This window comes from Notothenia rossii, assembly GCF_949606895.1.
Source record: "Notothenia rossii genome assembly, chromosome: 10".
Lineage (NCBI taxonomy): Eukaryota > Metazoa > Chordata > Actinopteri > Perciformes > Nototheniidae > Notothenia > Notothenia rossii.
In genome coordinates this window covers 9,081,759-9,108,586 of record NC_136908.1, presented here as the reverse complement: position 1 = coordinate 9,108,586, position 26,828 = coordinate 9,081,759, and the positions used below count along the sequence as shown (strand labels likewise).

The 26,828-nt window shown below is 40.4% G+C and overlaps 2 protein-coding genes across 7 annotated transcripts in view; one reads left to right on the top strand and one right to left on the bottom strand.

The window, feature by feature from the left end:
* Positions 1-8,487, top strand: part of rims3 (regulating synaptic membrane exocytosis 3) — a 223,713-nt gene extending 215,226 nt beyond the window's left edge. Inside the window, exons 5-7 of the mRNA XM_079656163.1 lie at positions 1,266-1,367; positions 1,461-1,600; positions 2,055-8,487. Coding sequence (XP_079512289.1) covers positions 1,266-1,367; positions 1,461-1,600; positions 2,055-2,267 — 455 coding nt within the window. The 3' untranslated portion in view covers positions 2,268-8,487. The remainder of the gene's footprint in view (positions 1-1,265; positions 1,368-1,460; positions 1,601-2,054) is intronic.
* Positions 7,513-26,782, bottom strand: smap2 (small ArfGAP2). Of its 6 annotated transcripts, none has more exons than XM_079656155.1 (9): positions 26,351-26,782; positions 16,736-16,869; positions 14,285-14,686; positions 13,547-13,604; positions 13,282-13,439; positions 12,494-12,671; positions 12,069-12,357; positions 11,795-11,915; positions 7,513-11,710 (listed from the first exon to the last, which is right to left on the bottom strand). In XM_079656155.1, the coding sequence occupies exons 1-9, from the start codon at positions 26,454-26,456 to the stop codon at positions 11,585-11,587; spliced, it is 1,572 nt and encodes a 523-aa protein (XP_079512281.1). In that variant the 5' UTR covers positions 26,457-26,782; the 3' UTR covers positions 7,513-11,584. The 6 variants fall into 6 exon arrangements, with proteins under 6 accessions (XP_079512281.1, XP_079512282.1, XP_079512284.1 ...); XM_079656156.1 differs by having other exon boundaries at positions 11,795-12,357; positions 14,285-14,344; positions 14,522-14,686; XM_079656158.1 differs by having other exon boundaries at positions 11,795-12,354; positions 14,285-14,344; positions 14,522-14,686.
* Positions 26,783-26,828: the final 46 nt, after the last annotated feature.

Here is a 26,828-nt window from a genome sequence, read left to right as displayed (position 1 = left end):
TACTAACTGTTAAATGCACAGCAGCGTCTAAAAGTACTGCACAATACTAGTGTATTCAGCATGGAGGAAGTCATTCTTGCACGAGGTATGAATCTTTCATGCAAAAGGTCATTGCTTTTGAGAATAAACACAACAGTTCTCTGTTCATACCTGGCTGTTCAGGCACGTTCACAGCTCTGTGACGCCCTCTGCAGTTACATTCTGGCCATTGCAACCTTAGTGAGATTATGTTCTGGTTCTGATTATACAAGTTTCGCTAACACTTTATATTAAGGTACGCATATTCACCATCATTTAGTTGTTAATTAACATGCATATTAGCAGTATATTGGCTCTTTATTAGTCATTATAAAATACTTATTAACGCTTTATTCTACATGACCATATTCTCCCAGTACTAGGCCATTAGTTAAGAGTTTTCCCTCAATAACCCTCTAATAAGGGCTCTTTTACTGTAAGTAAGGAAGATGTTGTACCTTAAAAAGTATTAAAAGTTAGCGAAAGTTAAGGCTATTAAAAAGTATTAAACGGCATTTTCCAAGGTATTATATATTTGTATCTTGTTTTCAATAAGTATATAAATTGTCCAAAGAGGTTGTATTCTACAGTCTGCCTGAATGTAATCATTGCGTAGGTGTGTAGTGTGATTCTGTGTAGTTTATTTATGGCATCCCGTTGGATTTGACGTCATCTGAACAGGACATCGCACGCTCACTGCTTGATAGCGCGAAGCTCCGTTTACGCCGGTTGTTAAACAACATCGTTATGGGGAAATGCAAGTTTGAGTCCAAATGGTTGGAAGATAAGGAGGAAGGACAATCAATACCGTATATAGTCAATGTGGGGTAAAGTTTGTCGCCAAGGTAACCGGTTAGAACTCGAAGTGGCGATGAGGTCTTAAAATGTATGGAAAGGGTCTTAAAAAAGGTCTTAAAAGGTTTTACATTTGACTTCAGGATTCCTGCATATACCCTGTAATATGCTTTGCTCAATATGGGCCTAATAAGGCAGCAGTACCACAAGAATACGAATTCTCCCATAATAAGACCAAACAAATATGATCTATTCTTCTGTAACAAGAAATGAAACTACAAGTGTTACTTGTGTCAAAATAACAAAAAAACGTGGTGTTTCTAACTCAGAATATGTAGTCTGTCTCTAATATGTTAATTAACAACTAGTTGAGGGTGAATAAGTGTACCTTAATATAAAGTGTTACCCAAGTTTCTATTGGGTTGTTATTGATGGTGTTTTTCCCTCCACAGGGGATGTCCATGTGGGCATGGTGGACAGAGGAGGGCAGCTGGAGGTGGAGGTCAACCAGGCCAGAAGGTTGACCCCTAAGTCGGGCTCCAAGAACACACCAGGTACTCACCTCACCCCCTGCATTCAAATCTATTGACCTACGTCCGAGCTGTGTTCATGTGGGAGTTTCCATGTGTTGTGTTTCTCTGCTGCAGCTACCTACGTGAAGGTGTATCTGCTGGAGAACGGCATGTGCTTGGCCAAAAAGAAAACCAAAGTAGTGAAGAAGAATCTGGACCCCACCTACCAGCAGGCTCTGTTGTTTGATGAGAGTCCTCAGGGCAAAGTCCTACAAGTATGTGATTCCTTTTATTTCCTTAGCGTTCTTTTCTTTTCTACTTTTTTGCACAAGTACATATTTTTGGAAAAAGATTTGTTTCTCAATGTGTTTTTCTAACTTATTTAAAAGTCTTCCGGCGCCACTGAGTATTCAATATGCCGTGTCAACTTATTTTTGTATAGATCTGGGAAACATTCAACTGACAGCTTTAGCTCTTTTTACTGTAAAATGAACCATTTGAAGCATTTGCCATTTTCCTCGTAAAATATGTATATTTCTCCCTTAAAATGGTTGATTTAAGTGTGGGTTTCAAATGACACATACTGTATGTGGTATGTTCAGAAAAAATGAGTTATTAAGCATTTATCACTAACAAAGATGTGTAGTCGTAGTTGAGGCGCAGTCTTCTCCTTCTTGTGGGAGACTGAAATCTTAGTATATGTATAACTTATTCTCACCTCTCCTCTAGGTAATCGTGTGGGGGGATTACGGGCGTATGGACCACAAGTGCTTCATGGGAATGGCCCAGATCCTTCTGGAGGACCTGGACCTGTCTGCCACGGTCAGCGGCTGGTACAAGCTGTTCCCTACCTCCTCTCTGGCAGACCCCAGCATCGGACCGCTCACCAGACGCCTCTCTCAGTCCAGCCTGGAGAGCGCCACCAGCCCCTCGTGCACCTAGACCCCCAGCAGACCCCCAGCAGAACCCCACATGCACGGGCACAGAGTCATACAAACACGGACACACACACTGTAAATATACACAATGACTGTATTCCAAGTGCAAGACAGGTAGACACACACACACACACACACACACACACACACACACACACACACATATATATACCCATGTGCATCTGTGCAGGAACACACATATAGGTGCAAATATCTGATCGCCATATCCTTCAGTACGTCCATAATCACACACACACTGATCAGTATTTTAGTTGAGCGAATCTAACTTGAAGTAGACTTAATTTACCAGAATATGTAGCATTTCCCACCGTTCCCATTTTCAACCTTTCCTACCATGACTCAGCAATTCTGCATTCCCAGATTTCATCCCAGGCCCATCCCAAAGCCACTTTCTAAACTCTCTATGCCAAACTAAGGGAAAAAACACTTTATTTTTTAAAAACCAAAGCAATTGTAATGTTGTTATGATAACTATAAGTCGTAGGTGAAATAGTATACAATATAAAGTATGGAAATGTAGCAGAGTCGATGACTTAGATGTAATGCAAAAAAACACTCATTCTACACACACGAGCTGAGAGCGGCGGGCCACACACACACCTGGGCAACAGGCTTGGATATTCACATAATGGCTATTATGTGAGGTAGCAACACTGCTATTCTATAATTTTCACACGGCAGAGTTTATATATAGATATAAATATATCACATATATATAAATAGATAGTTATATACTTATTTGTGTTTATGTATGTATGGGCTGCATTCTGCATGTTTGCTTGCAACCTTTTGTAGAGACATTTTAAAGTGCTTCAATATGTTCGATTTTGCTTTCCTCGGCCAATGTAACAGGAGCTGCTTTATTTTGCAATCCGTCATGAGGAAAAAGCACCGAGTTAGTGAGGAGGGTGGTGACGAGGGGGGGGGGGCGTCATCACAATCTGCAGGAGAAGAGAACAAATGATTCAGCCAGCTACTCATTCGCTGATGAACAAAATGTATGACCCTGCCTTCATCGTTAGAAAGGACTGTTGTACAGCACAAGGCATTCTGGGAAATGTGTCCAGCTCCAGCTTAGGGTTTCGTGTGTTCCACATCCAGGGGGTGCCACTCTCTCTGTATACCAGCAGCCAGACTGTCTGAACTTCCTGTTGATTTCCCCCTTCTGATGTTCCTAATTGATAAAGAGAAGGTGGTGAGCACACACAGCTGGTAACAACAAACCCTTCCTCTCTTCGGCACACACACTCTGTCTCACTACATGTTTCTAAACCTGTTGTGTGTGTGTGTGAACACTAATTGGATCTTCTTTTCCATAACTGACTGTTTATGCCAGAGTTACTTTTCCAGCAGGTTGATTGTTCACCTGCCATGTGCGCCAGTTTCATTCGCTTCAGATGTCACTCTTCATATTTCCAGTTTAAGATGGTTCTTTACTGTAATATTATGTTTGATTTACATGCAGTGGTTGACCACCTGTTTATTTATTTTATTTTATTTGATCAAACTCCAGTGTACATCTTTGAATCTATGAATTGAATGCCAACATGTGCATGTAACAGGTCAGTTTCCCACAGATCTTTGGCTTAAAGGTCCCATGTCATGGCCATTTCTACTGATCATAATTCCATTGTTGAGGTCTATTAACATAGATTTATATTGTGCAATTTTCTAAACTCACATTGGTTTCTCATACAGCATCTCTGTATAGTATATTCACTCTCTGTCCTACATGGCTTGTTGGAGCTCCTGCCCCCCCCCCCCCCCCCCCTCCCTCCCTGTGAGCCCAGTGGCCGTCTGCGAGACAGCGAGACACAGCGAAACCCAGAAAAGCATGACATGGGATCTTTAAATCTGAACAAAAGGATAATGTTTTCTTGAACATTGGATTGCTCAAAGGTATTTTTATTTTTGTCCGTAGGTAAACTTAAGGGTGTTTCACAAGCCAACTTTTAATACGTTTTAATGATACTAAAGGCAAATCATTTTATATTTGGCACGTGAAACCGAACCGGGTTAATAGAAAATAAGCCAAGAGTAACAATCCACTCTGATTTTGGAAAAGCTCTCTAAAGGGATAAAGACAGGTCCCAAACACATTTAACAATTTGCTTTTGCATTTGTTTATTAGATATATTTAAAATGACCAAAAAGGACCAATGCCACTTTGTTCTAAGTAGTGAACTTTCTTTATAAAAAAAATAGAAGTACAAGTCTGACCTGGTTCAGTTAAGATGTACAATTAGTCTTCATTGAGGAGTCGCAGGTTCAAAATGTGTTTACTGTTTCTTAAAACATGTCATCATTTCCTTCAGTGTTTCTTCAACCTGTCTGTTTCAGGACCAACCCCAACTCGGATAGGTTTTTAAGAAGCGTGAAGAGAGATGATAGTCCCAGTTTACAGGCTACTAAAAGCTTGTGCGTGTTTACAAGCTCACATTTAGTTTGATCACCACCATATGTTCTATCAGCTGCTAAGAACTGCTCACTCCTCTCTTTCTGCAAAAAGGGAGACCCAGCGCTCACTGAACTTTGGATAAAGGGAACTCTGGCAATCTTTCATTCTTCTTCTGGAGGAGGAAATGAAATCTGACCGTCCCTTCATGTACACAAAGGGAGGGTTTTTTAACTTGTTGCAGCTAGTGGAGCTGGAGCTGTTACTGTATGTGTAGTAATTGATTTAATGTACTTTTTTAATTTTATTTCTATCTATTTATTTTTTCTTAACGACTGTCATGATGTCAAAATGAGGATTATACTCTTGGTATTTGCACACATTTTCTTCAGTGTGAACAAAACAGCTTTGTTTGTGAGATGGAAAATACATGGAAAGAATATTTAAAAACACATTTATAGACCTGTATAACTTTCCTAAATGTTAAGTCATTGGTGAACTCCTTCAAAATGTTTATTTCCCCGTGTGATTCTTAATCTTAAAGGATAACTTATATTTCCCTTTGCTGTTTACTGAGTAGCCCTGAACATGAGCAGTTATTATGAGTAAAAGTAAGAGACAATGCATTAGGAAGTTAAATTATCCTTTTTAGGAGAGTTTTAACAGAGAGCATTGCCCAAATCGTTTGATTCCTGTAACCAAAGGGAAATGTTTCATACTGCCTTTCTTCAAAGTGTAGTTTGGCTGTGTGTCTTTCAATGCATTTACTGTATTGCGTGATGCTTCATAATGAGCATGTGACAGAGAGATTTAAATGTGTAAATATTTATCAAAAAAGCCCCTTGTTGACTCAAGTCGTGGACAACAGTGAGGAGAGGGTAAGGACCAGGGTTTTCAGATATGACCATTAACACTTAGATTAGAGCTGTAGGATCACATGATTAAAATGCATCGTCTCATCACGTTTGACTTATGTTGACAACTGTTTTAAGTGAGTTTAAAAAGGGTTGCCTAAAGAGCGTTGACTATGGCAGGGCAGAGTATTAAGCCCGCGTCACACTGTCCCGAAATTGACACCCGATGGATACACGGATATGGAATTGTGAATTTTGCACGAAGATGGCCCCGAACCACACACGAAGGCAACATTTCCATTACATTTAAGACATACAACTGCAACGAAAGTAACACAAACAATTAAGTTAAAGTATTATGATACTGTACTGATATTTTCCGACTTTGTTCTTTACTTTCTCCGTCTTTTATATGTAGAAGATATTACGTTTTCTCCGTCATGTTGTTTCCATAGCAACAACAACTTCCTCGCCTTCAAAATAATATATTATATCCTTTTTAGTTTCACAGAACACAAATTGGGTTATTTACATAATATGTTTACATGATTTTGTTGTGCAATAAAACAACCCGATGGACACACGATTAAGGAAATGTTCAAATTCGGCTCTGATCGTAACAACATCGGGCCATTCGTGAGGGCCTGTTAAGCCATCTTTGGCATGCCAGAGATTTTGCCACCGCTCCCGAAGTTGCTGCCGGAGCCTGAGAAACTCCACCGGCGGTCATACGACGGCTTAAGATGCCCTCACCAATGGCCTGATGTTGTTACGATCAGAGCCGAATTTGAACATTTCCTTAATCGTGTGTCCATCGGGTGTCAATTTCGGGACAGTGTGACAGGGGCTTTAAGCAGGTCGAAAGAGAGTATTCGACTTCTGTAAATGTGAAGGCAGATGCATGCAGGCGGGTTGCAATATTGATGGAATGATCAAAGTGTCCATTACAGACTATAGCAGTTTATTGGAAACAGCGTGGAGCATGTAGAGCTCGATAACGCTGTGTTTCAGATACAGGTAAAGATAGTGTTAGCTCGATTTAGACAGTATCTAGCTCATCTAGGGTTTGAATGTAAAGATTGTAATGTACACCCATGATACGCTTGCTTTTCTTCCTGTAAAACCCACAACTTTTGTCTTGTGCAAAACTTTTCTAATGTATCTTCAATCAACCTGAATTGTCTCTTGAGTGCAATGTTTGGAAATGTATTTTATTTTTGTAAGTTATTATTCAGAAGAGGAGAGAGAGAGAGAGTCAGAGGCACAAATCTGCTTTTCGCGAAAATGAGGGCTTGTTCGGTTTACAATGGCCTTATTTGTGTAGGAGACATTGCTTCACTATTGTAGCACACAACTGAACGTTTTGACAAATGTATTTTGCTTGAAATATTCTACCGAAGTTATATATGTGTATATGTATAGTTTTATGAATGTATTTCTTAATCCTTACCCCAGAACTGAGTGTACTTTTTTGTCATCTTGTTTGCTATACTGCCTCTTTGAGGACTTTCCAGGGATCTCACCTGCATTGTTTCAGGCTGCCCCTTCTACTGTATACTGTATGTCCTTTTCTTTGTGTGTTCACTTTAAAAGAACAGCTCTGTGGTTAAAAACAAGCATGAATTCTGCGTGGCGAAAACACACTTTTGATGTATTTAAAATGCCACGATGGGTTTTAAAACAGAAAAGATTGCTATTCCCCTTGTAACTGAAACTCGATTTATCTATCAAGCTGATTGAGTTATCATTTCTGTGCTTTGAACTTGAAAATGTTTGCCGCATGATTAACACTTTTCCTGTATTTAATCTTTATGATGGTCTGATTACGATGAGAATAACGATGATAATGATGACACATGTTGAGGAAGTCAATTAGACCCAGTTCGATTTTAATTCATTGAGATGCAAAAAGAAAAGGCTGTATCTTCAAGTAGCATGGTCTTAGCTTTCCACTTTCTGAAATACTTTTTGCAATAACCATTTGGCTGTAGCCTTTTTTCACTCATTAGAGTAAGGTTGTGGGAACCTCAGGCCAAATTTGTATCAGCTCACAACCATAACAAATATTATTTTTAAGTCAGATCACAATTTCAAGCACTAGAAGCAATGTAGACTCAGCAGAGCATGCATTGCATTGTGAATAACTTTCTGAAAGCCGCCATGAGCAACAAATTCGTTTTTTTCTTTCCTTTCCTAACGAAGCATGCATTCCAAATATCCGTTTACAGATGTAGCAACGGTCAACGTTACTGACATTACTGCTGAGCTGATGGGCACATGGGTTTGTCTTCATCCACGTCTATAAATGTTGTTGATCACAGCACAAGTCTCCTTAGTAGCCATCCTGTCCTTTTTTAGATGTTTGTCAAACTATATTAAGGCCACTGTAGCTTCCCTCGCCAGTATCAAGACAACCTTCATCTTAAAACCCAGCAAAGCACATTTTGAACTTCCAAAAGGTAGGGAACAGCTTTGAAGAGCGTTGACTTTAATGGAGCTAAGCACATATAGTAAAAAAGATGCCTAGGATACAAATCTGAAGCTGCAGGAAAAACATTCAGCACAGTTCTAATTAGATTGCGGGTGATGCTGGATGATTGGTTGTCTTTTCTAAACCGGCCTTAACCTTTTCACCGAGGAGCGTTCACAGAGTACATTTTAAAGGGCAACGCATAGCTGGCCGTCTATTGAAAGGATGCTTATGATGAAGAGAAAGGGAGCTGTAATTTTATACCTGTGCTTTGTAAATGTTTTCTATGTGCAGTATTTGATAATGTAAAACTGGTATTTTTGTGGTTTGTACGCTGCAGAATTGATTACTTAAGGTGCACGTAGTTTTGTAAGAAAATAGAATCAAACGGAGAACACAAAAAAATTCTTTCTGAATCAGAAGCCTGTATTTGCATGCCCTTTGACATCTGGAAGCAAGGTCAATAAAGTTTATTTGAATCACACATATTTGTCAGCTGTGTATTTTAAGATATTCTGATTAAATAATGTGTTAAATGTATTTTTTTTATTAATCTGCCTCATTTCATACATTAACCTTAAAACAATTGGGTCAAACTGAACATCTTTGAAATATCAACAATATATACAATTTAATCAAAACAATATTTATTTTTGATATTTTCACAGAGACAAGGATCACATACTCTCAAATGAAAGTGACTATTAAATCAAAAAGGGGCAAAAGCATGTGGAACAAATGCAGAACTAATATACATCACATGTGTTACTTATTATACAGAGACATTCTGATAAAGAATAAACTACACAATATCTTGATTAACAAGTACATCAAAAGATGCATTCCTTTTATTTGCTTTTATTTCACAGAAAATATACCAGACAAAAGAAGGAACTGAAGCATACTAAGCCGGTAGCCCACAGGAATGTATTTTTTACTGCTTATTAAGAAACTTCTCTGACAGATATGCTGTAACATGGCAGATATTGCTCTGAGCAGAGAAAGTGACTGCTGCTCTCACACTGTTGCCTCAACTGCCACCAAATGAGATACAATTGAAAGAAATGCTCGGAGGGAATAGACAAAATTCTGAGTTTTTTTTAAAGGCTGTACTGCTTTTTTTAGTGGCAGCACTTAATTGTAATCTTGTTACACAAGAGTATATTCATTTAATTCTCTTTAAGCTCTCACATTAGATGCATTTCTGTGCTTCTACATGACATAACAGAAAGATATATTATTTACACTAATGGCTTCATGCAAGGGTTAGCATTATAAGAATGCACAAAACAGCAAGGACATAGAGATGGCTTGTGTGGAAGTGAGTGGTCGTATCACTTTTCGCTTCACACTCCCTCGAGTGACCTGATAATGTGTCAGCCTGGTCACAGTTAGATCCTAATTGGACGGCAAGACATTAAACCTTGGTTGGAATTCATCAATTCACCAAAAACAGACAGGACGCTGTTGACCACGGGACATTCAGAAGACACAAGTCTACATTGATTGACAGTAGAATATCAAAAACAAACACACGCCAGTATTACTGAGGTGTGTATTCAAAATGAGTCAAGTACATTGTGACACATTCAAGACGCGCAGTCGTTTAAACATTTTGTTGGTCTTGGTCGAAGCGGATCAACATGTAGAGAGAAACATTCAGAGAGACACATTCAGATATTTTGAAAAACATACAATCAGTTAGATAAACATTGTCCTCATGCAATTCAGTGGAAGAATCTGAAACATGATCTGTACCTTGGTCGTCTTTTGTCTCTGTCCTTCACCTCCTTCTCTCTAATTCTCTCTTATATAACAACAACTTTTGAGGCCTCTATTGTACAAGGTAGATTAACTTGAGGTGTGTGAGTGTTACTTCAACATGTACATGCATGCAAGTGACTTTAAGTGTCCCACCCTGTCTGAGGAAATAGCACAGTGAATTGATATGCCCAGATATGCATTGATTGAGAGCAGGTTTGACCAGACTGTTAAAGGATTGCTGACTTCAATGTTCTACTTATCACTAGCTATGCGGCTACAGATGTAACAAAGCATTGCAATACTGTACAACCATAATAAAGCTAGCGTTGATCTTTGGTCTCCCAAAATCCAGTTTAGGACTTCAGACAATGAAGTGGAGTTTCAGTATTCTCAAAGAAGCCCTCTGTAAATAGAGTAGAAGAGATCATCATAATGGCGTTTTGTAGCTGCTATAACTTGTGAGACAAAGGATCTAAAAACCTAAACGATTTCCCTAAATTTGATTATTTTAGAACGACTTGAGTGTTTAGGAAGGGGATACAATGTTTTTAGAAACCTTTAAAAAATGTATTTCTTCTTTCGCAAAGCTAATTCATTAATGTTTATTTACCCCTCCATGTGCAGCTTGAGGGGTGATCAAATAATAGATTAGCGTAGCCTAGCCTAGCTTGAATATTTTCTAGTACGAATATTAATCTAGTTTTAAACCCTTTGTTACTTTACTTTGAAAATCTTTACCCCTGTGCGCTTGGAAATGGTTGCGGCTAAAGTTAAGCTAATTGTTGGATTCTGATGTGAATTATTTGTTATTTGTTAACACAATAGTTTGACATTTTGGTTTGACATTACCTGAATGCTTATCCTTGCCAAAATGTAGCTTAGAAAATCAATACCATGGTATTTATGAAGCTAACCACAGCAGTCAATTAGCTTAACACCAAGACCGGAAATGTGGCTATTCTCTGTCTATTAAAAGGTAGAACAATCTGCCTAACAGTACATATCAAGCTCACTGTTAAACACATTATACCTCATTTAATTAATGCTTTCAAAGTCTTTAGATAAAGCCATGCTTGTTGTTTCCCCTGTCTCTAGTCTTTAGGCTAAGCTAAAACAAGCTAACCAGCTGCTGGGGGTAGCTTCATATTCGTCTCACTCACAGCAAAAAGAGCCATTTAGGCTCATTTCCATGAAAGCAAACTATTTACCAAATGAAACCAAATATTAGCCTTCACTTTTAGTCTTGAAATAATGTATGTCTCCATCCTTTAAGGGAAATGTGTCTTCTTACAAAATAACCTCAATATTCAAGCACATCAACCAATGGATTTAAGCTAGGTAAGTTTTGCATTTTCTTCTGATTATGATCAATTGTAAAATAAATAAAATCTGTTCTTTTCAGTCGTGCAGTTGGTTAACACCCACACATAGCTGATTTGTACAACGCTGGCACATAGCCTACAGGCTACAAAAAAGGATGTGTAGTCCTAACCAGTTAACCTTGAAACCTGTTTTCTTGGACATCATGCCAAAGTGTTCTGAAGGCAAGAATGGGAATATGCAAAACATGGCCATGGATGGAAGAGAGAATAGGAAGCCTGGGCAGAGAGGAGAGAGAAAGAGGTAGTTGTGGTTTTCGAAACCTTCAGCTATTTCACACCTTTCTCCTTCTTCTCCTCCTACTCCTCCTTCATCTTCTTCTTCTTCCCCCTTTCATTCGAAAATGTCTCCTGGAGAGTGATTGAAAGATTCGTACAACTCAGTCCCCCTCTTTTCCCAGGGTTATTGGCGTGACATCACATATTTGATAGATGAGATCATTTCCAAACATGCGCCGTCATGTGCGCTGAGCTTTGAGTTGTCGAGCCCCTCATTTGTTGACTGCTGTATCCTATCGTGCCACTGGTGTTGCTGACATTCACACCGGCCATATGATGAGTCATCTATAAAACACAAAACACATTTTGTTATCAACAAAACATTTTCTACCTTGAAATTCATTTATTACAAAACAAATACACACACACCTGGGTAATGTTCCACTGTAGCTGCTGAGTTTGTTGCCCTCCGTACACCTGCTGTTGAGGTAAACCTCCAACCTGCTGCTGTCCCATCAGCCCATTCTGTTGATGTCCCATCAGCCCATTCGGCTGCTGCTGTCCCATCAGCCCATTCTGTTGCTGTCCCATCAGCCCATTCTTTTGATGTCCCATCAGCCCATTCTGTTGCTGTCCCATCAGCCCATGTTGCTGCTGCTGTCCCATCGTCCCATTCTGCTGCTGCTGTCCTACCAGCCCATTCTGTTGATGTCCCATCAGCCCATTTTGCTGCTGCTGTCCCATCATCCCGTTCTGCTGCTGTATCATCATTGCGCTTTGCTGTCCCATCATGCCCTGGGTCATCCCCGTCATATAAGGTGCGCCACTAGGCTGTGCCATGACACCCTGAGCACCCATTGGGCCATTCGGCTGTCCCATCATGGCCATCTGTGATGTCATCATGTGGCCTCCCATTCCACCTGCCTGGGCTAAAGAATGGTACGATCCATATGGATGTGTCGGGTATCCCATTTGGTTCATGTACAAGCCTGCTGGCAGTTATCACAGAGAGAAAGCGGCCATGTTAGCATTGGTAAGCACTCTGTAATCGGAATTCTCTAATCCTTTTGATATCAAATTAACACTAAGGAGACATCAACATCTAAGAGAACGTTTTCCAGTTCTTACCATGAGCAGACATACTGGCGTGTACTGACGGGGCGGAGGCATACAGGGAGAGAATCGAGTCCTTGGACAGTTTCTTGACAGCGCCCCCCTCTGCTTTTTGTGTCCGATCCAGGAACAGACTGAGGTTTTCAGGCACAGAGGCAGTCACTCTACTCTGGGGCATGGAGCTGGAAACAGGCTGGAGAGGACAGGGGTGGCGTGAATAGAGAGACAGAGAGGATACATGTATCATCAACAGTACAAGGGTGCAATAACCACGGTGTTTGAGTGGTTTGCGAGATAAACTGAGAACATGTCTAGTCTAGAAAGTGTGCCTTTCTATTGTAACCTTTTACAAAAAAGAAATGCCACCAAAGAAGCTTAAGAATTAGAAAAGGGTTAAGACTGTTTCCTCCAAAAATAAGCAAGTCCGCCTCATAGCTCGCAGGGACATCTATATATGTATGTTTGTATATTTATAACCTAAATGTTAAAGAAGTGTAATTTCTCTCTGTCATGGAGTGGGAGGGTTCAATGACAAGATTGAAATTAGGCCTAAAAGTCAATATTCACGCTCTATAAAGCCAAAGCTCACAACGGAAATGCTTACATCAATGTCTAGCAGCTATGTTCACTTAGTTCAGCATGCTTTTGGGACCATGAATATCTGTACAAAATGTTATGGCATCCATCCAAGAGTAATGGACATGTTTCAGTATGGACCAAATGCCATCCCTAGAGGCCCGCTGATAGCAGAAACATTAGGGATTCTGTGAATAGCCCCCTGTGCTGTATTTGCAGTGTGTTACCGTGTTTCTTTTAGAGGAAGCAGTGGCCGGTGCTGGCAGGGAGCTGAAGAGATCCAGAGCAGAGTGTGCCAGAGCCGGATTGGAAACCGCTGGCCTCCCATTACTGTCTGAAACACATCCTCCTCTGTTAGACACTGCAGGACTTGGAGCAGGGGCATCTAAGAAAGGGTAGAGCGTAGATAGTCTGATTATAAGAGATTAATATCTATTTATATCTCTTTCTGTAAATGGGTGTTAGTGTGTGCATATGTTTGAGCTGCATTACCTAATCCAAGCAGGTCTGTGACAGCCTGGGTATTTGTCTTGGGGCTGACGTCTTTTTTCTGTCACAACAGAGAAAGCCGATGCAAGTAATGCAATATGTCTGCATGGAAAAAATGAGCTTGAATCAAGAGTCCTTGGTGGTGAAATGACCTTCCTGCTATCGTCTGACCAGCAAAGTTACTCCCAATCTCCCTCTACTGGCTGATTGTTATCCTCATGATGTACTTCCTGTCGTGTCACCTTCTCCTAACACACTAACATGCTCTTTACTTTTTCTTTAGCACCTAATCTCCCTCTAGCACTCTATACCTCAATTGAATACTAAGAGCATCAGCTTAAAGGTAGGGTAGGTGAGAATGGAGAAACCAGCTCGAATAAGCTAGCATTTGAAAGTACACAACCCTTCCTTCAGACTTCCTTACAGAGCCCCTCCTCCAACACACACGAACGCGCACATGACCAATGAGGGCACGAGATAAGTTTGTGCACGAGATGGAAGGCTGACAGGCAGGTAGGCCGTCCAGTTATCTGCCGCGGGCCGAGGCAAATAATTGGACTTTATTTTTACAGCGCCACGGCTTCCACAGATGAAATATTTCTATATATTTATTGTCAAAGCATTTCATTTATTCGTTGCTATCGGGAATATAACAAAAAGTGTTTCTACCTACTCTACCTTTCATGTTACAAATCTAACAACATAGGGACAACATTAGTTCTCTATCAATGCTGCACTCACCAATTTCATCTTCTCAAACACAACTGGTTCCTTGGGTATATTGTCGCAGCTCTTTTCTTTCTGTACACAGAAACAAATGGTTTTGTTTAGCAAACAGACACTAAAGATGAAATGGCCTTGCTCAAGAGGGGGTAGATGATGAGGGAAGAGACAAAAGAAGGTATGCAATTCAGGCCTTTTGTAATGATCCTGTCGAAGGCACAGAGCCTTGTTTTGTGTGTGTGTGTTAGGACTCACCCTAAGCATCTGGATGTCAATGACTTTATCGATGTACTTCTTCTTTTCATACTTGTCTCTAATAAACATCTCTGCTAAATGGTCTGTCTCAGGGCGCTGGAAGCACTCGGGTAAGAAAGCCTCGTAGAGACGTCTGGCTTTGGCATTTCCCATCTCCTGAACACACTGATGACACCAAATCACAGAAAACATGTTAACATTGTTAATCTCTCTCTGATATAGGTAGAGTCCAGTGTATCAAACGAAGGGAGTTCATATTGTGGATCATGAGAAAAGAGACAAAAGATTGCTGACTATAGAAAAACGTTCACAAAAGGGAGATTAATGCTGACTGTCTGGCCCATCAGACCCAGGCAAGATGAGCTGCATACTGATGAGAACGTGTCTACTTCCTCTCCTGTGTGTGAGCATGCAACATTTAAAAAGCCCCGACAGACACAGCTAAAGCCACCAGAAATGTTTGGTTATTCTGTCGAAAAGAGGAGTATATGAATCTCAATATGAATAAAATAACCAAGGGGGGGGGGGGGGGGCAACAGCGGTAATTAAAGTTTAAAACTCTCAAAAATGCTACAACTAATGTCAAAAACTAGCTGAATGTGAAGTATTTTGTTAAAGGAGGATGAAAGCGTAATTAAGGAGCACTATTGGAGTGACTTTGATGGTTATTGGACTCAGGATTCATTCATTTGGATTCCCGCTGAATGAAGAAATTAAAGGACGCCGCAAGTGGAAACAATTCACAAAGGGATTAAACTGTTTAAAACACATGCTCAAAGTAAGCCGGACTTTGCCGATGTGTTTATGTGGATTCAAAAGTCGTAAATAATCTACAAAATGGAGGAGACCGATCTGATCGGAGCAACTGTGACAAATAATCCAACTGAAACCGGCATGGACAATGACTATGTTTTAAAAATGCACTTATCCAGAAAAGCCTGGTTTGGAAACTTTACGGGCAGAAGAAACATTTCTATTAAAGAAAATATTATAAATGTCTGTCTTTTTATGCCTTTAATAGCTACTCACTTGAATTTGTATTCAAATTAATTAATCAATAATTGTTTATATTTTATTTTAATGTAGAGACAAGGCTTTTAGTGACAATCGTTTATTGCGTTACTATTATATGTAAAAAAAAAAGAAAGTCTAAATATGAGATTTGGCATCAAATCATCTGAGGCCTGGCGCCCCCCCTGCGACCTTTGGCGCCCCCCTAAGGGGGTCGCGCCCCCCAGGTTGGGAACCACTGGTCTAAAGCATTTGTTTTTATTGTACCTCATCCATAAGTAAAAGCACATACAGTACAATGTCTATCCAAAGCGGATGTAGAGGGTGTCGTTTTTCTCATACTGATATTCTGAACAATCTGTGCTGTTGTCTGTAAAGTGTCTCTACTGTAGGCTATTTTTATTATATGTACAGCACTTTGGCTCGACCAAAAATCGTTTATAAATGTGCTATATAAATAAAACTTGATTTGATTTGAAAGCTGGTACATGCTGTGGCCTTATGTTTAACCTGTAATGTCCCTTACTAAATAAATATGTACATGTATCAATCCATTAATGATTGACACATCCCTGATTTATCCAATATTTTTCCACCTTTTCTACAAGAGCAAACCCACGTATCGGTGACGCTATCATTGTGGGATGTAATCAATACATGTGAAATAAGCTTATATTTGTCTTTAAAGTTCTGCTTACCAGCGCCTCTAAAGCTAACCAATTAACACATTATATCCTATTTACTTGAAGCATCTATAATTGTAACGTAAAGGCTTACATTAAAGGTAAGGTAAAGTCAGGTACGTTTATTTATATAGCACATTTTCAGACACAGAGGCAATTCAAAGTGCTTCATCATTAACACTTAATAAGAAGACAACAGAAAGGAATACAATAACAGATTCATAAAAACCATTCATAAAAGAGATACAGAATAGTTTAAAAACAACATTTTAAATACGGTAGGTGCTAAAACCAGTTCTGGGTAAGCAGCTGAAAAAAAGTCATGTTTGGTGAAGAACTCAGGTTGTTCAGGAAGTTTGTTCCATTAAGGATAGATGAATGTCTTATGTGTCTCATACAGACGCTTATGGATGCCTTTGTTTGTCAGTATGAAACATTCAGGGGCATGGACATGTGTTTGTATTTGTCAGACATTAACATATCTTCTCTATTTATTCGTATCTGTAGTGTGACCTCTGACCTGGACCTGCTCCTGTGTCCACTGGTCCAGATTGACCGACTTGACCTTGGAGATGTGGACCCCCAGGTTTCGATGGATACCAGCACAGCGGATACAGATGAAGATGCCCAAATTCCAGGATGACCATCTTGGACCTGGCAGAGAGAGTGAGGTAATGTTTCATATTTAGAGAAAACAGTCTTTAGAGGAGGTTGATAACGTAGTTGGGCGGCAGCACAAGAACTAACGAGAGAGATGAAGATGTAGAATGAGTCTAGAAGTACAACAGACAGCTAGAGTAAGCAGGCGAGAGGATTGGATGCAGGATGATGAGAAACACTCTGATTAATTTAAGTTCAATTATAGAGAGACAAGCCGGAAATTCAATAATTAGTTTGAATTCAGCTGGGAATCGGCTAATCCAGTGTAAGTCATGCAGTGGCACGTAATGCGATCCAATAGGAGAGTTAGCCTACTTAACTGAGACTGAGAGGGAGCAGAATGTAACACACACACACACACACACACACACACACACACACACACACACACACACACACACACACACACACACACACACACACACACACACACACACACACACACACACACACACACACACACACACACACACACACACACACACACACACACACACACACACACACACACACACACACACACACACACTCGATACCTGCAGCTGATGATTACTCATATGGTCATGAGCCTGTGTATGTGGGGGTGTGTAATCTAAGTGGGCCATTTTGTCTATATTGCTGCCATTTCTGTCATAACGGTTACTTTTTAGTGCCCCCATGTTTTTATAGGTTTCAAATATATCTTATGTTTCCGGACCACTCCGAGAGTGGGGGAAATACAAAGAACACCGTCAGGCTATTTTCCCGCTGAAATTATGCAACCGTCCTCTTCAGAGAATACAGTCAGCTTCAAAGAGAATACTGCTGCTTCTCTCCCCGTCTCTCCTTACATCTCACTCTCCTCTTGCCCCTCCTCCTCTTCTCTTTCCTCCATCTCTTCCTGCTCCCCCTCCCTGGATGAACCCAGCCACCCTCTGCCTCATCTCTGTTATGAGTCCTTGCTTGCAACCTTGCTACAAGTTGGTGCACTGTGGCCTTTACACCACTAGATGGAAGAGCAGCTTGCAAGTTGGATTACTCATTGTCCTCTCCTGTCCGCCAAAGTCACCGTGCAGTGTTACGGAAAGGCCAGTATATGCAAATGAAAGAGGAAGTTTAAAGAGAAAAGAGAAAACATGCAAAAGCTTCCTCTTAAAGACAGCTGCAGTGCAGGTGCAAGTGATTCAAATCATAGCTCCTTGTCTTGGCTGCATCCTGCACTTTAAAGGCTAAAAGGATTATTCTGTTTGAAGCATTAGAAGGCTACCATAGGCCTTGTTCTGCATGTTTAAGTGTTTCTGGTTTGCAGAGCTTGCAGGCTACATTTTTATTTAAATGAGTTAAAGGGAACACATCAAGGGATAATAATGCAAACACAAGTACAGAAAGCAAGCAATAACAGAGGGTCAGCAGACAGACAGAGGATGTCCATCAGCCTGAGCGTCTGGCTGCAGCATTAGCTCTGACGGCGGCTAATCACAGTAGCATTACTCTGCTCAGCCGCTGTCAACACATGCCGACAGAGAGAAAGAGTGAGATTTGCAATTGTGTTAAACTCCCTGTTGTGCTGGAATGACTGTGTCTTTATTCTAATGCTCCGCTGTGTCCTGGCCGCCATTTCTTATCTGTCTCATTCACAAACGCTGCCTCCCTCCTCCTCTCCCCTGCCTGTCCATATCTCTCGCTCACAGTCCAAATTCTCACTTTCTGGGGTTTGGACTGATTGCTGCCAATGTTTTTTGTTGCATTTTGTACTAGCTTTTTTTTTTTTAAATCTCTTTTTAGCCAGGCAAGTGGCATGACTCTAATGTTGGCAAAGTTGGTCTAGTGCTTTTGTCCAGACTGAAGTATCTTAACAGCTATTGGATTTGGTTCAAATATCCATGGTGCCCAGAGGATGAATGCTATTGACTTGGATCAGCCCCTTCCTTATCCTCAAGCACCATGAGTTGACATTTTGGGCTAATAGTGAAATAGCTTGACAACTATTTGATGAACTGCCCTTAAATCTTGGCGAATATGTTCATAGTTTGTAGAGGGTGTATCCTAGGGAATTTTTTGTTTCTCTATTGCCACCATGAGATTGGCTGTCAAGTCCCATAAACAAATGCTAATCTGACATGAAATTACACATGGTCATATATTTGACTTTCCGAAACCTTGCGTGTCCATGTGGTGTAAGCATCAATGTAATCTGCTAACAGGGTATTATGGATGTTTGGAGTCCTGGTGCTCAGGTGTGCACATGAGTGTGGCGACAAGGAACAGGGAGCAAGAGAGAGTTGAAGGCTAGTTTTTTTAAAAGGGAAACACACCTGCACACTGCACCATAGTTCCGTCTTTGGTTCTATTCAATGCAGTGCCTGAGTAAGAACCCATATACAGCATATGTCCAGCATCAATGCACACCTACATGTACTTTGAACAGATATAGAGAGAGTAGGAGGAATAGACTTCTAAAAAAAGGAAGGACAGATTGGATAAACAGTATGTACAAATCAGATTTTCAGTTACCATGTTGCGATGCACATTCCTCCACAGTTGAGTAAAAGCTGTGAGTAAACTTCCTCTCTTCTTTTGTAATCAAAAGAACACATGCCAACAAACACCTTCTTTCGAGGTATAATTAAACACTTCAGGTTCGACTTATACATCTTTCCACGGTTGTTATAGGGCAAACTCCAAAAAGTAGAGGGTTTGAATAGCACATTGATGAATCATCCTGGCGAGTGTGGTTGTGGTTGTCAAACATGCAGCTTGAAGCACATCAGGGGAGGAGAAGGCAGAGGAGCCAAAAAGAGAGACAAACAAGAGAGGATTTTTATAGTCATCAAATGGTGGACGTTAGCTGTTTGATGGCCTGCTGGGACGAGCAGCGAGTGAGAGCAAACTGAGATCTATAATGAGCCTCTCTGTCACTCACCCACACACATTTATCTGTATTTGTAACACTTGTGAGGAACTTTACTCACTACATCCATTTTGTATATAACCCTCCATTACACTTTTATGGCCAGTGTAATTTACATTTTTATTGATATTGCAATTTGTTTCCATTTAGTTCATCACCATTAACTCTTGAATATATAACTATAACTTGTGTAATCCACCATGGTAAATGTTAAATCTGCATACTTTTTGGTCGATGTAAAACTGGAAATAGGAACAGTGAACTTAAATACTTCATAATGACAATGTCACCTTGTCCAAAAAATAAAACAGACTAACTGTTCACACTGAACTGAATTATACAACTAAAGCAAATTGCAACAGCCTGATAAAATATTTGACCATTTTTGATTATACACGGACATAAATGACATAAACCGGGAAGCATTCATCTAATTACGAAAATACGCATTAACAATCACACAATACACACACACACACACAGACAGACAGACAGACAGACAGACAGACAGACAGACAGACAGACAGACAGACAGACAGACAGACAGACAGACAGACAGACAGACAGACAGACAGACAGACAGACAGACAGACAGACAGACAGACAGACAGACAGACAGACAGACAGACAGACAGACAGACAGACAGACAGACAGACAGACAGACAGACAGACAGACAGACAGACAGACAGACAGACAGACAGACAGACAGACAGACAGACAGACAGACAGACAGACAGACAGACACACACACACACACACACACACACACACACACACACACACACACACACACACACACACACACACACACACACACACACACACTATATATCGTGTGCATGCAGTGTCAGTGTGTGGCTCTTTTCGGCATTGTTGGTGTTTTAAGTAATCCCACCTTTCTTTGTTCCCACTCACGCTTTTAATTCTCTCCACTGAAGCTATTCATTCTTTCCATCCCCATCACGTTTCTCATTGTAATCCTCTTCCCTGTGACTCAATCTGCAACATGCCTTTAAATGTCCGGAAAAGCAACAAATGCCAACAGTTCCAACAGTTCAATTCAGAGTTGTACATACTATTATTGGAGAGAAGCTGCTAAATTTGTCAAACAGCAATTTGGTAATCTGCCTATCATCCCTACCCAGGACCACATGGAAATAACTTGCCTGTCATTATTGTGCATTAAGTGACAATTTTGTTGTTGGATGTAAATAAGAGAATCCTACAACATTGTACACATATAATTAGCATGAGCTCTCTGACAATTATGATGACACATAGGATTGCAGACGTCACACAGTAACATACGTATTCATGCACATAGCCATTGACATCCACACACACACAAGCAGGTGCATATGGCTCATTAGCCTATATCCCACATGGATAGCAGCCTCTCTGCTGCATCTAGTTAAATCCCACAGAGCCTCAGTCATCAGCGAATCCTACGCCCTCCTACACCAGCACACAAACACACTCATCTTAACACACACTTGTCCCATGCTCGAGCCCTTCAGCATCTAAAACAATCCAGAAACCCTGAGGCCAAACAGTGACCCAGAGCCACTCAGAGCTACGCAGATGGACCCTATTGATAATTAACTAATACACACCCACCATCTGTGTTACAATGGCAGTGTCATGACTGTGATCCTGCAGGTGAGTCACTGAGGTTTGAATTGCTCATACATGAAAAGATGAGTAAAACACGCCGTCACTGTAAGCTTTAAATCACATTTTTAGACATGATTTTATGCTTCGTTTAATCCGTTTACTGACGTTATTGTTATTTTAGTCTCTGTAGATATTTTATTGCTTGGTTAAAGACAGAGCATTCTTGTATTGAATATACATTTTGAACAACTCTCAGAAAACTTTGTAATTCAAATGTTTTATTATAACTATCCTTTACTTTGATCTATAAACATTAAAGATTAAATAATTCAATGCCCAACTTCAACTAAAACACTGCCCACAGTATACACTTTAACAAACTCTGTTTTTCGCTTTACTGCTACTGACACCAAAAGGGAACAATATAATAATAGGTGTATTGTTGTTGTTTACATTTCACTGTAAGACAACCCTTAATGTGAGATTGAACGAGGTACTTATCATTTGCAATATATTCAATTGCATTCAACATTGTGCCATTAAAACAATTTAGTGATTTCGACGGTGGAAGCAGCAAATTGTGTTTTGAAAAGGCCCACCAACAAGAAAAAACAATATGACTTTTATTGTATGGTATAATTACCATAATTAGAACATGTTCACCGCTTTACTCAGCTCTCAGACATGATTTTCTGACAGGGAAATGAAGCTGTTAGCCATGCTCTTATCAAACCCACCAAACACCATTGACAAAAACAGTTATGTAACCTCTCTGAACACGATAGAGGTTACTAACGCCTGACCGGTAAGTTTGTGGCTATTGTTGGACTTGGTTTGGATTCACAAACGTATCTTCTTCACTCTGCCTACTATACGGTATACGGATACAACCCCATTTCAATCAATCCAAACTATTCTTTTAAAGGGTTCCTACTATAGTTCCTAGTTCCTACTATAGTATCATGTCTTCAGTCTCAGTTTTATAGAGGGGCTCTGTTTCAAAATGTAATTTAACAACTTTAGGTTTAAACTATGATTAAATCAAAATATCCTAAAGTTAGGACCATGTTATAATTCAGAAATAATGTCCAAACTGCACACAGAGTTGAGGATTGAGGGAAATATAGTAATATACAGTATACAGTACACACAGTAATATATTGTACAGTACACGCTGTCCTTGGTACTCTGAGTCTAAACTGTATGCCAGCCAGGGCACACAAACAGCCAATCACCTGATTGTTACAAGGTAAATCCCTGCTGGCCTCTGATTGGATGAGCTTAAAGGGTGAAAGGGGGGCGGGGCCTAAGTGTTCGTGGAGGGATAAAGCTTGACATCACCAGGTGATATCTCCACGGCAACCAGGGCCCGGTATGCACGTAAACACAAGTACAATGGGGACATCAATGGAGGGAGGCTTTATATACACACACACACACACACACACACACACACACACACACACACACACACACACACACACACACACACACACACACACACACACACACACACACACACACACACACACACACACACACACACACACACACACACACACACACACACACACACACACACACACACACACACACACACCACCTCTTGAGATGGAAGCCAGAGGTTGAAGTGTTGACTACATTATGCCCCTGCCTCACCCTCTCTCTCCCTTCTTTTCATTATTTTCTGGCAGTTTTGAGTATGTACAATGAAGTGTCACATTCTGAGGAAGTAATAAAAAAACAAATAATACAGTACGTCATGCGATATAGGAGAAATTAGAGACGGGAAGTTGTGCAGACCTGGCAGTAAGCTGCAGTTAAAAGGCAGAGACATGGTTTAATTGCTGCAGTCTGTATAGTAAGCATAGACAGTGAGGATCTAATAGCATTGCTAATGTGTTTTTGTGTGTTTTCATGCACTGGTGTAAGCACACACTTGGCTCCACACATCTCACCACTTCCTCTTGAATCACAGCGAGGGAGGAGGGTGATAAACTCACGGAGATGTATGTCAAAGCAAACAAGATTAGACTGAACCTCATCACAGGCCATATGGTCAAAGCCTTTGGAGAAGGAAAGGAGGGGACAACCGATTTAAGGGTGTGTGCACTATGTGTGCACACGTGTGTAGTTTAGTGAGAGTGTGTGCTAATCAGGTATGAGATGAAACACATCTCTTCAAGCATTAACCCACATTTCAGTGCCAGCTCATTAGCAGAGTTACATGAAAAAAATATGGGAAGTGAGAGTGATGTGTGACCTTATCAATTGTAGTATGGAGCCACATGTTATGAAATGGTTAAATAATAAATGCAGAAAAGGCTTCTGCTATACCCGACAGCAAATTTGCTTCAGATTATAGTGAAAGGTCCCTGAATGTTCAAAAGATATGTTTTCTTCAAGATAAAGCTCAAAATAAAGCTGTGTGTGTGTGTGCGTCTGTGTGTGGCTATTTTCTCCACTAACTCCTAATCTCATCTGCATTTGGACCAGTCTGCTGCACTTTAAGGTCAAGCCAATCAAAGAAGCGATGCACAGGCATGCCTGATAAACGCCATTTGATTATTTGAATACATCAATGACAACAATAGAACCGAAAGATTTTAAATGTCTGTTTTTTTACATGTCCCTGATTTGGTCCAGAAAGGTCCACCACTGCACAAAATCAGAAATAATGCCTCATCATCTGTGTTCCTCTGCTTTTGTCGATGTTTTAGAGCAGTCACATTTTTACAGAAGCTGCAAGAGTCTGATCACAGCGTGCTTTTTTAAAATTGACTTTTGAACAGTCACAAGTCTCTTCGCCTGAAGTCTTACAGCTCCTGAAATCCTATTTATATCAAATTAAAAATACCATCCACAGGCCATATACTCTGGAACAAAACTTTGTTTTGTAAAACCAAGCATTCACTGTGTCCTGCTGGTGAAAGCAGTTTAAACCCAACCAAGACCTTGAAATCACATGTCAACTCAAAAGATAACTGTAAAAATGCCACTAGATATGTGCAAGTGTGTGGAAGTAAGGTTTAGGTAAAACCTGGAGAATCAATCTTTAAAAAGGGTATATGTAAGAAGATATTGCTTTTACAATTGTCACAGATTAATTAAGTTATTGACTTTCAAAATACTTTTTTAATTGAGGCTATTTGTAGGCTAAGGCAGTAAATTGTGCCAGTGAAATTATGTTGTTCTACTTTACGTAAGAAAGCAAGTCCAGAGAGAAAACCACCTGATGTGATTTTTTAATAAAACATTTGTGCTGCGAGCATCATCACCCTGGATAATTTCCTAAAAGACAAACAGACTTAGTATTGGGAAGGAAAAGGGAGGCAGACAAAGGCAAAGAGATTTAATCAAAGATGCAGAACAAACACACAGGTAGTCATGGCCCAATAACAATCACAATCTGAGTTAGCACCGAGGCTAAGGTCAGCTAAGTTACTGGATGTCAAAAGGTCTGTCCGTCTGTCCTTATGTGCACCAAACATAAGAAATGTTTCCCCCTAGGAGCAGCCATGCTGCACAAAACAGCTACTATAGCTTATTGATTTTTCCTCTGAGGGTGCTTTGTACACATCAGATTTCTCTGTGGTTGTTTGCCTGTCCATTTGTCTGTTTGTCTACCTCTGTCTGTGAAGCAAACAAGCTCAGATCCAAACCTGAATGTGGCACTACAGAATACAACATAATCCTTGTAGAATACGGAAAGCAGCTAACTCATATAATTCATAACATTTTCATGAGGAATCCCAAGGGTGTCCCCGGTGTGATAGCCTGCAGTGATTTACGTACATTAAGCCTTCACTCGAGCATTTATGACTGAGGCGGGAGCAGTTTCAGTCGTGTGGAAGTGGAAATGTGACATGTAGCTTCCCTGTTCAATCATTTCTCTGACATGGTATGGACAGGTCAGTCTTATCAATCTAAACAGCAGCAGCTTAACTGAGTTGACTCAAAACCAGTTTGGAATACTAGAGGTTTTCTTTAAAAGTTTTGACATACGTTGTTTACGTACACCTGAGTGTGGTTTTGTGTGCATTTATCTGCCAATGTACCTCTAGTGGCATTTTGCATTCACAGATATCATCAATTCATAACAACTTATTGACAGTTTATCCTAAAACAAAATTAAGGTAAGTAGTGTGGGACTCTCAAACTCAGTGTTTTTGTGAACAAAACATCAGTGTTTATTGACCAGCATGGCCAAACAGGTTCACCAAACAGCTGATGACATGGTTCATGAGGCTACATAGACTGAAAGTTGCACAAACACTGGTTGTGATCGAGTTAAACAACTTTACTAATCCTATAATACATGTTAGAATGATTCAAGGATACTATATACCAACAATCTCCCAAAAAGTAAAACATGAAAGACAATATGAAGCACTGTAGCACTAATTGCTCAAATTACTTTACAATAACATTATAGTAATAAGTGAGGATGACACGCTTATAATCCCTCCACATTAATATTGTCCCTGTGCCCTGTCTGCCCTCAGATGGCAGGAACAGTCTGTTCAGGGTGACTCAAAGTCAGTACTGATGTCTCTATCTGTGTTTCCATCCCTTCTACCCCTGTGGTTTCCATACTGGAGTTCAGGGAGCCTCAGGTGTTTTGCAGAGGTCCCATTCATTAGACTGATTTTTACACATGATCTCATTTACTCGTTCCTTCCTGTATTAAAGTTCCTTAATTCTCATCATTAACAAAAATCTTATTATATGAAAGGTATTCCACATTAAATATGCATATATAATAACGACTTGGTGATAGTAGATACACTTTGAGCTCCAGCCTTGTGAGGATGTGCTGCCGTGTCTTGCAGCATAGTACAAGGTAATTGGTCGAGAAAGGATGAATGCACCCACCGCCGCATTTTCTAGCGTAGTAAAGGAGCAAGAGGGGCGATCTATGCCCTGGCTATCTACCGGCATGGACTGGGAAACATCGGCAATCACTTACCTTTTGATTCGCAGTCAGCGCAGAATTTATTATCTTCAAGCGCCAGTAAAGAGTTGAGGACAGCCTGGTATCTGTCAACGTCTTTCACAGATCTGCCCGTCATCATTGCACTGGTCCTCCTCCTCCACAGCCCCTGCGGTCCGAGCCGGCTTTTGTCAAATAGCTTCTTATTTGATCAATTAAAGCAGTGTGTGTAAGAGCCGATGCACTCCCTTCCTCCTACTCCTCCTCCTCCTCTTCCGCGGAAAGCAGGGCGAGTTTGTTTCACAAGATGGGATGATTGTCTCTCAGCCAACCGGCATGCGGGTTATGCAAATTGGCTACTAATACCGATCAATACGTAACCTGGAGAAAACAACTTCTGATTGCCAAGCCGTAAAATGTAATGCAAGGTCGACTTTAAACCGCATCTGTAACCCAACACTGACACTGACTCTCTTCCAGCTCTCAGAGCGTCCTCTCTCTCGCTCTCTCGCAA